Source organism: Crocuta crocuta, unplaced genomic scaffold (assembly GCF_008692635.1).
Source record: "Crocuta crocuta isolate KB4526 unplaced genomic scaffold, BGI_CrCroc_1.0 scaffold25, whole genome shotgun sequence".
NCBI lineage: Eukaryota > Metazoa > Chordata > Mammalia > Carnivora > Hyaenidae > Crocuta > Crocuta crocuta.
In genome coordinates this window covers 14,186,670-14,203,278 of record NW_027532015.1, presented here as the reverse complement: position 1 = coordinate 14,203,278, position 16,609 = coordinate 14,186,670, and the positions used below count along the sequence as shown (strand labels likewise).

General features: G+C 42.4%; 1 protein-coding gene across 1 annotated transcript in view; it reads right to left on the bottom strand.

Annotated features, from left to right (window-relative positions):
• The window catches only part of IL22RA2 (interleukin 22 receptor subunit alpha 2), a 24,304-nt gene extending 16,344 nt beyond the window's left edge, over positions 1 to 7,960 (bottom strand). The window contains exons 1-2 of the mRNA XM_077776128.1: positions 7,764 to 7,960; positions 1,376 to 1,511 (exon numbers count right to left, since the gene is read on the bottom strand). Coding sequence (XP_077632254.1) covers positions 1,376 to 1,511; positions 7,764 to 7,821 — 194 coding nt within the window. The 5' untranslated portion in view covers positions 7,822 to 7,960. The remainder of the gene's footprint in view (positions 1 to 1,375; positions 1,512 to 7,763) is intronic.
• Positions 7,961 to 16,609: the final 8,649 nt, after the last annotated feature.

The window sequence follows — 16,609 nt, the reverse complement described above, 5'->3', positions numbered from 1 at the left end:
TTTTTTTTTTTTTTTTTTTTTTTTTTGTTCTGTCCCAATAGGACATATATTAACAGTAGCCCCACATGAATGGAATAGCACCAAAGTGAAAGATTTCAAAAATATAAATCTGCATTGTGCTCTTGAAAATACCATATAAAGGGGAATGGATCCAGGCATTCTGAATCCCATACAAGTTTGGGGGTATTCTTTAAGAAAAAACATTACAAATATAAAATCCTCCCATGGGAACTTAAACGTTAATCTTCATTAGTTTCATGGTAAAACAAGTTCTAATCTACTTTCAATACTAGACCATAAACAGGCTCTATTTATACTGCATAAGGTGGAAGTATATAAAAAAAAACCCATCCCTATATTCAACTATGCACAAATCTCCTTTGGGGATGGAGTGTTTATTATAAAGATGCATAAATTTTGCAGCTGCTACAAAAAATATGTTGAGAAAAGCAGCAGTAGTTAGAGACTGAGAAACTTCTGGAAATAGATCTTGTGAAGGGAGCAAGAGATTAATTAATGGGAAGATCTGACCTTGAGCCTACCCCCATGCTAGAGAGACATGGAGGAATTGATGGAATAAAAATTGAGAGTTTGATCCACAGCTACATCTGATGTTCTGAATTTCTAAGGAAGAAAATCATGAGAGCGAAAGTGCAATATCTCCTGTCTCAGTATGTCTCAGCCAGCATCTTAAACTATGAAAGAGGAGGAGGAGGAGGCCCAGAAAACCCCAAGAAATGTACGAGTGGGAAAACCCACTATTTGCATATCAGGAGCTTCTGTTTCCAGGCCTGGATCCAGGAAAGGAGTTGATTATATCTGGGTTTTGATAATGATCCACCAGCAACAGCCTGAGGAGCCTAGAGAGGGGCATGCAGCAGCGTGCTCTGGTCTGTGTTCCTGCTTATAGGAGCCATTCGTTTTTGCAAAGAATTTTCTAAATTTTCAAAAATGGCTTTTAAATTAAAAAATGTATTTTGGACACTCATGTCCCATGGCTTGTTCTTCAATTATCAATAGCATCACCTTAGTTGAGTACCTACTATGTGCTAACCAATTTGCTTCCAGCATTCACTAGGCAAATGTATCCTGAGAGGCCTCGATGTGCCAGGCTCCATTGTGAAACTGAAGGCTCAGCCTGTAAGATCCCGGTGCTGGGTCTCCGAGGGATGAAACATCTCCCCCAACAGACTCACATCATCATGCATTTTGTATCCCCAGGCAGCCTTCAAGGAGACATGACACGCCTGTCCCCACTTCTACTTCTTCTCAACCTCTCTGAAACTGAGAAAAAGATCCTCACACTCCACTGCATTCTAGAACATGAAATTCTAGTGACCATCTCCATCAGCTAGAGGAAGCTCAAATTACTTACATTTTATATTGCACAAAATAGATACTGCTATTGCTGGTACAAGCCCTCCCAGGCTGCCAGTGCAAAATGTTGTGAAAATTTTGAGATCGAAAATGTACTCGCTGAGGCATCAGAGACTCATGGGCTGACTGGGTTTCTAGAATAAAAAGAGAAGGAAAAACATTGAACACTGATACAGGCACTATTGTTATTAGCAATTCTTTTCAATGGAATATCTGCATCAGGATTTCCTAAAGTAACTGCTGTAAGTGTAGACGGTGGAGGTGGAGCCTGGAAGTCGACATTTTGGATCTTGAATGTGACAAGTTTTACACACACTGAAGTTTCAGAACAACTGTGTTCCGGACTACACAAACATAAAGGATATCCTCCCACCCCATTCCCAAGCTCCAGAGGAAGTAAATAGCAGTAAAAAGAAATATTGTCCTCAGTTCCTTCTATGATGGTGATGGAATATAATGACCAAGATGAAAAGCCCACACCAAGGCCACCTTCCATTTTATTTTATATTATATTATTTTATTTTATTCTATTTATTTATTGTCAAATTGACTAACATACAGTGTGTAAAGTGTGCTCTTGGTTTTGGGGGTAGATTCTCTTGGTTCATCACTTCCATACAACACCCAGTGCACATCCCAACAAATGCCCTCCTCAATGCCCATCACCCATTTTCTCCTTTCCCCCATCCCCCTCACCCCACTCAGTTTATTATCTGTACTTAAGAGTCTCTTACGGTTTGTCTCCCTCTCTCTCTGTTTGTAACTATTTTGTTCCCTTGCTTCCCCCATGGTCTTCTGTTAAGTTTCTTAAGATCCACGTATGAGTGAAAACATACGATATCTGTCTTTCTCTGACTGACTTATTTCAGTCAGCATAATACCTTCCAGTTCTATCCACGTTGCTGCAAATGGCAAGATTCATTCTGTCTCATTGCTGAGTAGTGTTCCATTGTACATATAAACCACATCTTTATCCATTCATCGGTTGACGGACATTTGGGCTCTTTCCATAATTTGGCTATTGTTGAAAGTGTTGCTATAAACATTGGGATACATGTGTACCCCTATGAATCAGCACTCCTGTATCCTTTGGATAAACTCCTAGTAGTGTTATTGCTGGGTCGTAAGGCAGTTCTATTTTTAATTTTTTGAGGAACCTCCACACTGTTTTCCAGAGTTGCTGCACCAATTTGCATTCCTATCAACAGTGCAAGAGGGTTCCTGTTGCTCCACATCCTCGTCAGCATCTGTTGCTTCCAGAGTTGTTAATTTTAGCCACTCTGACCGGTGTGAGGCAGATTCTCAGCCTGGTTGTGATTTGTATTTGCCTGATATTGAGTGACGCTGGGCATCTTTTCATGTGTCTGTTGGCCATCTGGATGTCTTCTTTGGAAAAGTATCTACTCATGTCTTCTGCCCATTTCTTCCCTGGATTATTTGTTTTGGGGGTGTTGAGTTTGGTAAATTCTTTATAGATTTTGGATATTAACCCTTTATCTGATGTGTCATTTGCAACTATCTTTTCCTATTCCTTTGGTTGGCTTTTAGTTTTTCTGATTTTTCCTTCACCGTGCAGAAGTTTTTATCTTGATGAGGTCCCAATAGTTCATTTTTGCTTTTAATTCCCTTGCCTTTGGAGATGTGTTGAGCAAGAAATTGCTGTGGCTGAGGTCAAAGAGGTTGTTGCTTGCTTTCTCTTCTAGGGTTTTGATGGTTTCCTGTCTCACATTCAGGTCTTTCATCCATTTTGAGTTTAGTTTTGTGTATGGTGTAAAAAAAAAAAAACTAGTCTAGTTTCATTCTTCTGCATGTTTCTGTCTAGTTCTCCCAGCACCATTTGCTAAAGAGACTGTCTTTTTCCATTGGATGCTCTCCTGCTTTGTCAAAGATTAGTTGGCCATACATTTGTGGCTCCAATTCTGGGTTCTCTATTCTATTCCATTGGTCTATGTGTCTTTTTTTGTGCCAATACTATACTGTCTTGATGATTACAGCTTTGTAGTAGAGGCTACAGTCTGGGTTTGTGATGCCTCCCCCTTTGGCTTTTTTTTTTCCAACATTACTTTGGCTATTCAGGGTCTTTTGTGGTTCCATACACATTTTAAGATTGGTTGTTCTAGCTTTGAGAAAATGCTGGTGTAATTTTGATTGAGATTTCATTGACTGTGTAGATTGCTTTGGGTAGTATTGACATTTTAACAATATTTTTTTTTTCCAATCCATGAACATGGAATGTTTTTCCATTTCTTTGTGTCTTCTTCAATTTCCTTTATAAGTTTTCTATAGTTTTCAGCATGCAGATCTTGTACATCTCTGATTAGGTTTATTCCTAGGTATTTTATGGCTCTTGGTGCAATTGTAAATGGCATCAATTTCTTGATTTCCCTTTCTGTTGCTTCATTGTTGGTGTACACAAATGCAACTGATTCCTGTACATTTTGTACCCTGCAACTTTGCTGAATTCATGCATCAGTTTAGCAGCCTTTTGGTGGAGTCCTTTGGGTATTCTATGTAGAGTTATCATGCTGTCTGCAAAAAGTGAAAGTTTTACTTCTTCTTTGCCAGTTTTGATGCCCTTTATTTCCTTTTGTTGTCTGATTGCTGATGCTAGGACTCCCAACACTACGTTAAACAACAGTGGTGAGAGTGAACATCTCTGCCGTGTTCCTGACCTTAGGGAGCAAGCTCTCAGTTTTTCCCCATTGAGATTGATATTAGCTGTGGGCTTTCCATATATGGCTTTTATGATGTTTAGCTATGTTCCTACTGTACCGACTTCCTTGAGGGTTTTTATTAAGAAATCACCCACCTTCCTAGGAGCCATTATGTTACTGCTACACTAAGGTGAAATCTGGCCTGGGATCCATTTTGGCCCTAGGAACTCAGCCCAGAACTCGGTTTCTCCTTTCTCAGGTTCTTTCTCAGTCTCCGGGTCTTGTCTCATTGGCCTTTAACCTCTGCCAGGTGATGTGGCTTTCTTCCAGGTGGGTGAGGCTTTGCCACCTGGTCCTGAATGGCTGCACTCACCAGCTTGCAACCTATGTCCAGGAACCTAACCATAACTCTGAGATGAACCTGTCCATGCTTTCAAGGGAGACTGCACAAGTCCCTGTTGTCTTCTGAAAAGAGTCATGACAATAATTGTGGCAGGAGAGGGGATCACTGCGTACTGGCATAGCTTGTGCTTTCCTCCTCAAATCATTGAATGAGTGACCCAATCTCACCTGCATTCAGTCCTGTGGAAGCAAGAGATCTTGACAAAATTTTATTCTGGAGTCTGAAGGAAACTAGAATAAGTCACTGAAATGTGCCTCTTTGACACAAAAAATATTGTGAGCTGAAGGCATTTAAGAAGGAGCAAACACAGGAAAACCTTCTCCCTTTTCTGCCTAAGGGCAAGTATACATTCTCTTTTTACTGGAGACGGGCTTATCAGCCCAGAATGGCACCAGAGGAATCTGCGAACAAACTTTCTTCCATTAGTTTCCTCCCATGTATTTATTCCCCTTACCGCAGTCTGTAGCCCATGGAAGCCTAAAACTGCTGTCCTGTGTCCTGTCACATGCCTGCAAATGTGTTGTTCTTTGAAGATGCTAGATGAGCTGGAACGCTAAACTGCCCTTTGAGTTATTTAGGTTCCTCCCTTGTGGTGTGTGCTCGCTGCATGTATTAATGAATGATTTGTTTTTCTCTTGTTAATCTGCCTTTTCGTTAACAGCTGACAGCCTAAGATGGACAGACATGAAGTTTTGCCTCCCACCAAGTGCAAAGTTTCTGATCAGGGAGAGGAAGTCGGGCGGAAGGAGAGGACGTCAGGAAGTATATCCTGGTCTTTTCCCAGAGTCCATCTTCCGCCACAAACCCCCCTTCTCCAGGGTGGCCTCCTGGCTCCTGCTTGCCTCTGTTGGGTGTGGTCCCGCCCCAGGATCTTGGCACTGGCCTTGCTTCTCCCTTGGAATTCCGCATGCCTCATTTCTTTACCTCCTTCAAGTGTTTGCTCAAAAATCATTGAGATGTCAGAACATACTTCTGAGCCCTGAGCCCATGATCTCAGCTCTGAACATTTAAGATTTGTTGTATCCTACTAAAGGAGGCTGTTTCCTTAGGTATTTATTTTTACCAACCAAATACTGTTTGTTTGGTTTTTTTTTTTTTTGCTTTTATCTTTATTTTTTGGAACTTCTTCAGTGCGTCAAATGGTGATGTGTTCATGGTAAGAGGCTACTGCCACCGTTGATTTTTCTCGCCAAAATCACTACTGGATCGATCCTAGGTAGTACATAAACATTCCGGAAGTCCTAGAACATGATGAACACAATTTCCTGGAGCCTGCACCTAAGGCTGATCTGCCACCCTGAAGAGTATCAACTCAATGTCCTTTATCTCCTCCATCTCTGCATTTTTTTTCCTCACTTTCGTAACACCACCTCCACCGCCACCACCAATAATAGCAAATCTCAGTAGTGGGCACTGCGGGCTTGCACCTGCATTAACTCATGTAAACTGCCCAGCTCTTCTATGAGAAAGGCACTATTGCCGTCTCCCTCTTACAGACAAAATCGGTGAGGCTGTTTTTGTACCCAAGCATCTGACTGCAAGACCTGCCTGTCACCCACCACAGAAACCAAGAGCAAAGCCTCAGGAGAGAGAAGTTAATGGTAGGGGAAAAAAAACCCTGAGAGCCTGAGGATATTCTTTCCCCTCCTTTTTCCCTCCCCCTCTTTCTGGCTGGCATTCGCTGATCACTGGACATGTACGAACATTAACCATTTATCAGACACGGTGCTGAAAGCTTTACGTCTCATTTCATATTCACAACCACCTAATAAGGTAGGCATTTTTATCAGTACATGTTACAATGGGGAAGCTGAGGCTTAAAGACGTTGTGGATCTTGCCCAAAATTACAGGTCTGGTAACATGTAGAGCCAGAATTTACAATGGGGAAGCTGAGGCTTAAAGACGTTGTGGATCTTGCCCAAAATTACAGGTCTGGTAACATGTAGAGCCAGAATTTACAATGGGGAAGCTGAGGCTTAAAGACGTTGTGGATCTTGCCCAAAATTACAGGTCTGGTAACATGTAGAGCCAGAATTTACAATGGGGAAGCTGAGGCTTAAAGACGTTGTGGATCTTGCCCAAAATTACAGGTCTGGTAACATGTAGAGCCAGAATTTACAATGGGGAAGCTGAGGCTTAAAGACGTTGTGGATCTTGCCCAAAATTACAGGTCTGGTAACATGTAGAGCCAGAATTTACAATGGGGAAGCTGAGGCTTAAAGACGTTGTGGATCTTGCCCAAAATTACAGGTCTGGTAACATGTAGAGCCAGAATTTACAATGGGGAAGCTGAGGCTTAAAGACGTTGTGGATCTTGCCCAAAATTACAGGTCTGGTAACATGTAGAGCCAGAATTTACAATGGGGAAGCTGAGGCTTAAAGACGTTGTGGATCTTGCCCAAAATTACAGGTCTGGTAACATGTAGAGCCAGAATTTACAATGGGGAAGCTGAGGCTTAAAGACGTTGTGGATCTTGCCCAAAATTACAGGTCTGGTAACATGTAGAGCCAGAATCCTTTTGGCAGTGCTTGAATTCCTGCTGCATTTTGCTAAACAAGTCCTTGCTATTGCTGCAGACCAAAGGTATCCTGTACTCAAATCCACACATTTCTGAAAGACGAAGGATTGAATTGTTTTTATGTTATCAGTCACTGAGCAACTCTAGTCTTGGGAAAGTTACTTGAGCCACTTATACTGAGAGGTACCTGTTAACTTGGGGTTTTGATGACTTTGATCAGAGGTATCATGGGATAAGCAGATGTTCTCTGCTCTTGGAAAGTTCTCTGTGAAGACCAACAGCAAATTCTTACATGTAGTTTGTGGCATCTATACTGTGCCAGGCACTGCTCTAAGCACTTAGTGTATAGTAACTGATCCAGTCCTCACAGTGACTTACAATCCCCATTCTACAGATGAGGAAGTAGAGGCACAGGGGGTCAAGTCAATCACCCCAGGTTTTCTAGATGGCAAATGACAGAGCTGAGATCCAGACTCAGGCAGTCTGGCTCAAGAGGCTGCTCAAAAGCACCATGCCACAGTGTTCCATGAGGGCAAAGGAAGTGCTAAGGAGACAGAGAGATGGATGTCCATTTGTCCTGTGTGAAGTTTCTTGCATGCCTCCTCTTTAGGAGCTACTTATTAAGGCCACGTGGAGTTATTCAGGCTGCAGACAGAAATTGACCCCATGTCTGTTTGGACCATTCCACGACAGAAGAAAGCTGACATTTTTTACAAAGCCCAGAGAAGCACTCGTGCCATTTCTAACAGTCCCTGGAGCAGACTCAGACGACAAAGCCATGAACAATAAAAAAGAAATGGAGCACTTACCCACTACAGTCAGGAAGAAACTGATGAGGAAGCGTAGAGAGCAATGTTTAGGCGTCATGGCTGCAGGGTGACTGGTCAGACCACCGGTGTTGCCCTCAATGAGAGCACAGCTCTGGACAGAAGAGGAAACAGTAGAATCCTCATGCCGGACATCCCCTCGTGGGTTTAACCTGTTCCTTGAAGGAACTACAATTTCATTTTGTTAATACGCTATATTCCTTACTATTTTAGGGTTCTTGTAGTAGTATAAAAATCACCAAAACGCATTTGCTCTAAGTCACTTCAATGTGACAGCTTGTTTTTGTTGGGACTGGGACTTACTTAGCTTTGAAAAGGCAGAACACTGAGGATTGGTTGAACGGAAGGCAGGATAGGGCAGAAATTGTGCAAGGCACTCAAAGGTGAGGGAGTAACACAATTTGTGAGCCTTCAGGGGATCTAGCCTCGGGAGCCAGAGAGGCTGCCAGCCACCAGGACTTGGCTGACAGAGTGATCCCTGAGAATTGTACTTGGCAGGTGTAGCTCTCTGGGCTCCCGGCAGTGGTTCGAGCTGATAGGGTCTGTTGGAGATCCTCCCTTTTCCTTCCTCCTTGGAAGCTCTCTGACTAGCCTCCCTGGTACCTCATACCCTCCACACCTCTGGCTCTCCACTGGGCTCCCTGCTCTACTGGTCAGTCTTCCCAACCCATGATGGGCCTGGGCCCCATGCAACTCATGCTCTTCCTTTTTCATGCCCATCCTCTGTTTCCAGCAAGCTGATAAAGATTTTGAGCTGTCAGGCTACATGAGTCCTTAAAAGGTTGAGTGTGGAGAGCCATCGTTCTGAGCTACGTTCTATCTTTTTCATATCTTCTTTGAAATCTGATCAAACTAGGTCATCTGTGCTCCTTGCCTATGATTCATTACACTCATTTTTCTCGCCAATCTTTTTAACCACATGTTTTGAGAGGAACTAGAATAATACATGAAAGCACACAAAGAAAGCCATACATTTTTTTTTTTAATTAGGATTTTAGGTCAAAAGAGGAAATGTCTTCTTAGTCTCTTTTAAGTTCTTGGTAGAACAGCCTCTTTAGTAACTACCAGGGATGGCTGCTAAGCAGTTCTCATCCAATCAGTCACTCAGTAAACCGAACAAACATTTGCTGCCTTATCACGTGTCAGGAATTATTCTCAGCAGCAAGGGTACAGCAGTGATTAAGGTAGATGCTACCCCTGCCGTCCAAAGACTACTTCTAAAGGGAAGTAGACGGAACTGCCAGAGCTGTGTGGAGGGGTTTGTGAAGATCATGCCAGATTTCCCAGCACCTCCATGCTGTGTCGGACTTCATGCTGTGAGGAGACCACCCCCTCCCACCCCCTCCAGGGGTGGATTTTTCCACTGCTCATAAGCGAAACAAGGCTTTCAAAGAAGAAACATGAAACCAATTTTAGGCTCCCTTTGTATGCTCTTGGTGCTCCCTGACTTCCAGGGCTCTTAGCAGTATCTACTTTCTTGCTGACATTACCCAGCAAGCTCTAGACTTTGCATTAATCTTGGCTTTTAAGTGGGGGTGGGGGTGATAACCTGCGTTTGAACTACTGATGTTCAATACCTTCAACACCAATGCTCTTGTTTTGATGCAACCCAATTGCTCCAAATTCTAGTTAAGAAAACAAGAAAACTATTTTAATTCAAGGTTTAACTAGTGCAGCAGAGGATAAAATTGGGGTTTCTACTGGGTTACTGACATTGTAAAACAAATAAGGAACAATTTGAGGGGAAGGGGCAAAAGCACAGAATATACTAAGAACAGAATTCTCTCAAAGATGTGTGAACTTTTGTGCTACGTTAAATTACAGAAACCAAACCAGTGTTAATCGTTACCACCGTTCAATGAGCTCACTAGTTGTGTGATATCATAATCTCATAGTCTGCATAGATGAGAAGATAAAATTAAATTCTAAAATCCTACCAATTTGGAAACAGAATTTGATATCATAATCTCATAGTCTGCATAGATGAGAAGATAAAATTAAATTCTAAAATCCTGCCAATTTGGAAACAGAATTTGTACAGAATTATTTCTTAAAAAATTTTTTTTAATGTTTGTTTATTTTTGAGAGACAGAGAGAGACAGAGTGCAAGCCGGGGAGGGGAAAAGAGAGAGGGAGCCACTGAATCAGAAGGAGGCTCCAGGCTCTGAGCTGTCAGCACAAGAGCCAGGCACAGGGCTTGAACTCACGAACTGTGAGATCATGACCTGAGCCAAAGTCAGATGCTTTACCAACCGAGTCACCCAGCTGCCCCAGTACAGTACATTTCATATTTCAAATGAAATGACATTTGCTTTAGGAAGTAAGAAAATTACAGATAATATGAGATCTTTGCTCCACTTTGCTTCAAGCATGAAATGCTGACTCCCAATGCATTCCCCACCTTCACCCCTATTCTCACCACCTCTAGCCCATCGGCAGAAGAATCTACCTTAACAATGACAGTGGGTGCCTCCATCACACTGTGTCTGGAGAGAACTTGTCTAAGCCCCTGCCTTGGACAGACCTGATTCTTTTTCCCTCGTGACTTTCAGCAGACCAACAACTCACCTAACTGAGACATCATTATTAATTATTTTTAAGTGTGATATGGGATTTTGGTTATTATTACGAAATACATACTGAACTATTACAGATAACATGATATAATGCCTGGAATTCACTTCAAAATAATCAAGGGGTCAGGAAGAGGGTTACCAATCAGCCACCAGCTTAAAATTATTGACTCTAGATATTGGATACACAGAGATTCATTATGCTTTCTACTTTAAAAATTGTTTTTAATGTTTATTTATTTTTGAGAGACAGAGAGAGCATGAGCAGGGGAGGGGCAGGGAGAGAGGGAGACACAGAATCTGAAGCAGGCTCCAGGCTCTGAGCTCTCAGCACAGAGCCTGACATGGGGTTTGAACTCATGAACCACGAGATCATGACCAAAGTCGGTCGCTTAACTGAATGAGCTACCCAGCTACCCCACTTTCTACTTTTACATATATTTGAAGTTTTTCATAAGAAAAGGAAAAGGATTTTAAAAGTTAATCTATAAGATGCCATCTTTATAAACTTCTTTTGGTAATGAATGCCAGTTTAGTGTTGATAACAAAAACTAATAACTTCGGGGCACTGTGTTAAATTCTTTCCATGTGTTATTTTAGCCAATCCTCACGACAAGCCCAGAAGGTCAGTGTTATTATCCTGATATTACAGAGGAAGAAAATGAGACATGAGCTCAAAGAACCTGACCATCTCTATAGCAGGTAGTGACTGAGTAAGGGGAGAAGTCAGGTCTGGATGACCTAAGGGACCTATTATAAAATCACAATGTGTTATTCTTCACTTATAATATTTATTCCAGAAAAGGATAAAATGTTGTCAGCAAAAATTTGGCCATTCATTCCTTTGTTTATTCACTCAAATGAATGTTTACTGAGCTTGTGCTGTCGTCCAGGCTCCTTGTGAGGCACGCAGTAATGATAAATGGGCTGAGACAGTCTCGCTGGGCCTTTTTCTTCAGCCAGGTCTTGGTAGAGTGAAGGGCCACATGTTCCTTATTCTGCTTCCCAAAAGTGTTTAAAAACTGGTGTCCCAGACTGCCTCAGTGTGAATGAGTGAATTCGCCTCAGTGAATATGCCTCAGCTATATTCAAGGGGTCAGATGGACTGGATTTCTGCCCCAGGTTCTTTCCCTCTTTCTCTGACTTGGTAAGCAGCAAGGCCTCTTTTTAAAGTTAATAATGAATGACAACTTGAAATCCACTCTTTTCCTCAGACCCACAGAAAACCATATATTCATCGTACCGATAACTGGGGAACTATTTGTTCTTTCTTATGTGCTGGGTCCTCAGTAGCTCTGCTGAATAATACCCACGACCTTTAAACAGTTCTGCATTCTGGAAATAACTGGCATGCATTTCAAAATAGTTTGTGGACTTAAGTTCAGGGGAAAAAAAGGAACCCCATTGTTGAAATACATGCAATAAACACAATGACCAATGTGATCAAGTTTAACTTTGATTAATTTTTGGACCATGAACACTAATACGTTATTTAAAATCTCTGTTCATAAGACTTAGGGCTTCTTTATGGTAGCTTTTTCTGCTCTTCACTCCTATTGCTCTGGATAAAAGACGCTATTGATTTTGCTTTGACTGTTCTTGACCAAGGTCTTTTGCTGACCTTGAAAACCCTACTGGATAGAACCTATCATTATATCCATATACTAGCATATGCTTGGACTCTGTTTAAACTCTGGAAAGATTTTCATGGCATAACCAGAATCCAGCCAGTAAGCACCCCTCCACTGGTCCCTGCCACCACCATCTCTTGCCTGGTTTGTGGCCATAACCTTCTGTCCATTCTCCCCACCTCTGTGCTTGTCCTCTGCATCAGGAGGAGGGTTTCTTTACAACGTTAGACTTTGTTCAAAATTTCTAATGTCTTCTCATCTCTCTCAGAATACAAGTCAAAAATTTCATAGTCACCTATGAGATGCTAGGTAATCTGGCTCCGGTTACCTCTAAATGCAACTCCTTGGGGCGCCTGAGTGGCTCAGTCGGTTAAGTGTCCGACTTCGGCTCAGGTCATGATCTCACAGTCTGTGGGTTTGAGCCCCACGTCGCGCTTTGTGCTGACAGCTCGGAGTCTGGAGCCTGCTTCAGATTCTGTCTCTCTCTCCGCCCCTCCCCCACTTGCTCTCTATCTCTGTCTCTCAAAATAAAATAGAAAAAAGACATAAAAAAATAAATGCATCTCCGGTATTTACACTAGGAATTTACTCTGAAATGTATCCCGTAGGCTCTTTCTTTTGCTCTGAAGTGGGATATATTCTTTATTTTTTCTTAACAATTTTGCAATATAGATTGCTTTTCCTGACGTAGGATAAAGCTTTTTAATTCTCATTTTTTCATGATTTCCAGAGAAAAAGAAGCTGATTTATGCAATCATGTGCAATTTGGAAATCCTCCTTTTTTTAAGTTTATTTATTTTGAGGGAGGGAGAGAAAGAGAGTGAGAGAGAGTAGCTCAAGATGGGGGAGGGGCAGAGACAGAGGAGGACAGAGGATCCAAAGCAGACTCTGTGCTAGTAGCACAGAGCCTGAGGTGGGGCTCAAACTCATGAATCATGAGATCATGACCTGAGCCGAAGTTGACCTGAGCCACCCAGGCACCCCTGGAAATCCCCTCTTATTCTTTGCTTTCTGGGAGTTGAAGGGCAGAAAGATGGATTAGTATTCATTTATCATTCATGAGCAAAGATAAAATATGGCCACACAACTGCTTAGGTGTAATATCCATTCAGCAACATGTACACTGAGCATCTAAACAAAATTTTAAAACCCTCATGAACCTCATAGTAAGTGAAATATCTTTTGAATTTCAAAGTAATGACTTTCTGTCTTATTTTACCGTAGCATTGTGAGTAACCACCGTAAGCAATGTATTAAGAGTGTATTTCCAGCTTCACCTAAGGCTATTTCTGGAGGTAGCTTCCTGGTTATCACAGTCAAAGCATGATTTATATTCAAAGACAGCTGGAAGGCGTNTCCCCACAACCACCAAGGCAGGACCTCAGGGAGCTTCCAGTGGGACACAGTGGAGGCTAAGACCCACCTACACCAAACCACACCCATCCACACTAGAGAGCTGCTTCTTTTTTTTTTTTTTTTTTTTTTTAACCAGAAGCTAGAGGCATCAGACCACAGTGGGAAAAGCCTGCACTTTGAAGATAGGTAAAGCTTGAGTTCGAATTCCTCCAAATAGATCTCTCTTAGCTTCATCCACTTGTGATGGGTTTCCCATCCTGGTTCTCAAAAGCCCAGATGACGCCATTTCTTATCCCCCAAATGCACAGACACATCCAGAGCACAGACTCAGTTGATTTAATTTCCGGAGTCTCTGGATTCTTTACCTGAACCCATCTAAACGTATTCAAAAGGCACAAACTTTTGAGTTTTAAGATAAATAAGTCCTGGGGACTTAATGTACAGCATGGTGACCAGAGTTAATGAAGCTGTATTGTATGTGTGAAAGTTGCTAAGAGAGTAGATCTTAAAAGTTCTCATCACAAGAAAAAAAAAATTGCAACTATGTGTGGTGAAGGATGTTAACTAGACTTATTGTGGTGATTATTCCACAATATGTACAAACATCAAATCATTCTGTTCTATGCCCCAAACTGATATGTCAATTACATTTCAATTTTTTAAAAAACCCATATTCTGCAAAGTAGGGGCTTCACCTTAATACTGCAGAGGGTGCCCAACCTTCTCCCCAGCCCGTGTCCTTCCCTCAGCCACACACGACTCCAGCAGTGGCACCCCTGCACGTCACTGTCCTAGCCATCCTCCACATTTTAGGTGCATTGTGAGTTCCTTCTATATTGTATTCCCAAGATATACCTCTTTAGTTTCTAGTTCCCCAGAAACCAACGTTCCTGTGCCCCGGGTTCCTCACTTGGAAAAAACTGTGTAAGACCTGCCCCACCAGCTAGTGAGGAGGGCTGATGAGAGAAATTGGCCAAACATCTGCCTGTAGCAGAGGCAGGATATACATTAGTCCTCCCTCAGGCGTGGTGAGTGGGGAAGGCTGCTGGAACGTTCCCCAAACATTCAAGCAGGAGTCAGGCAGGAATGCTGCTCTGTGGAAAGTGGGGAGAGGGAGTCAGATTGGTTGCATATGAGCCTTGGCGGAGAACAATGGAGATGAGGGGGAAAAACAGCTCCACAGGCGGCATAACACGGGCAGAATCATTACGCTTAAATGTCACTTCCTCAAGAGGCTGGATCTCACCTAGGTCCCCTTGTCATGCTGCAGATGTACTGTGTGCTTTTCCTTCATTATATTAGTCATTTGTTTGTAATGGAGAATTTGAAGATTTAATTGTTTCCTTCCCACACTTTGGCATCTGATCTTTATTAGGTGCTTGTGTACAACCCTTTTGAGTACCGCGCACATGGCTGGCTGAGCTGATTTTGTGACTATAGTGTGCACCTGCTTCATAGTAAACCAGGGCAGAGAGAAGCCAAGGGACTTGCTCCAAGTCATGTGGTGAGTAGCAAAGTCAGGGCTCTAACTCAAGGGTCAGACTTCGGAGCCATTGCTCTTCATTAACCACCACCCTGGGGGCTACCACTGCGTGCTTGGCTCTCAGTAGGTGAAAACACGTAGACTGAAATAAGACATTTTTTAGCCACATCATCATTTGAAATTGATCCTTCTCTGAGATTTGAATTTAGAGCACCCTTCTCCAGCACCAGTTTCTAACCCAGGGTAGGTGTCAGGGCCGCCTGCTGCTTAGGCCCCCACACTTCACCCCTGCTCCTGTGTGTAACATGCCATTCTTGGCCTCTCACTAGCTACTAAGATTTCCTCTCCTTCCTGGAGCTTCTGGTCTGGTAATCTCATGCTCACTCCCCTTATTTTGAAGATGGCTTTGAATGGGATAGCTATGTGACAAGATACAGGTTCCTCTCCCTCTCCGAGCCTCAGTTTCTTCACTTAACAGAACATGGATAATATGAGATTTTAGCAATAAAGTGAATAAAGCAATAAGGCACAAGTGTAGCACTCAGCATAGTGCCTGGCACGCAGTAAGGACTCAATAAATGTCAGTCATTGTTTGCTCCTCAGCTCCGAATGCCATGTGACAAGAGGCAGAGACTGGAATGATACAGCTATGATTTAAGGAAAGCTGAGGTTTGCCAGTAATCACTGGAGACAAGGAAGAGGCAAAGAAAGATCCTCCCCTAGGGCTTTCCAATATAATCTAGCTCTGCTTCTGAACAGTAGCAGCGCTCAAGCTACGTTTATACTTTGTTTGAGAGAGCACACGAGCAGGGGAGGGGCAGAGAGACAGAGAGAGAGAGAGAGAGAGAGACTCCCAAGCAAGCTCTGTGCTCAACACAGAGCCTGACGTGGGGCTTGATCCCACAACCCTGGGATCAAGACCTGAGCTAAAAATCAAGAGTCAGATGCTTAAGTGACAGCCACCCAGGTAACCCTTAATCTGTACTTTTAAGTGAAGGGAAATATTTCTACACAGTTTGTTAATTTACTCAGAGAGGTATATTACGAAAAACTTTTTTCGTCCATTAATTCATTTGAATCTTAAAATTACTATGTTCTTCATAATTCCCAAGAACTCCTTGTATAATATAGAAATGAACTCTTCGTTTGCCTCTTGCTGGGACTCTCTTCACACTACATGCTTCTCAGGGCTCCCACCCACTCCAATGGCCTTGACCATCATCTTCATGCTAAAGACCCATCAATCTTAATTCTCTACAGAAAAACCCGCCTTTTTGTTCCCTCCCCAAAGAGCCTGGAACAGCGTTCCGTACATTGGATGCTAAATATTGAAATACAGGGGGTGCCTGGGGGGCTCACTCGGTTAAGTGTAACTTCCCCTCAGGTCATGATCTCGCGGTTCGTGAGTTTGACCTGCGTCAGGCTCTGTGCTGACAGCTGAGAGCCTAGAGCCTGGAGCCTGTGTCTCCCTCTCTCTGCCCTTCTCCCACTCGCACTTTGTCTTTCTTTCAAAAATAAACATTAAAAAAAAATAGACATAAAAGGGCCATTCTTAAAGATTAAATTATTTTTAGGACTGTTTTAAAGATTNGACACTTGTGGGGATGAGCACTGAGTGTTATGTGGAAACTAATTTGACAATAAACTATTAAAAAAATATTAAAAAAAAAGGTTAGATATGAATAATTAGGAAACCGTTCTATAGTCTTAATACATGGGAACAAGCAAATGGATAAAAAAATAATAGGTTGACTGCCTGAGTGCTTGAATAAATGAGTACAAAAA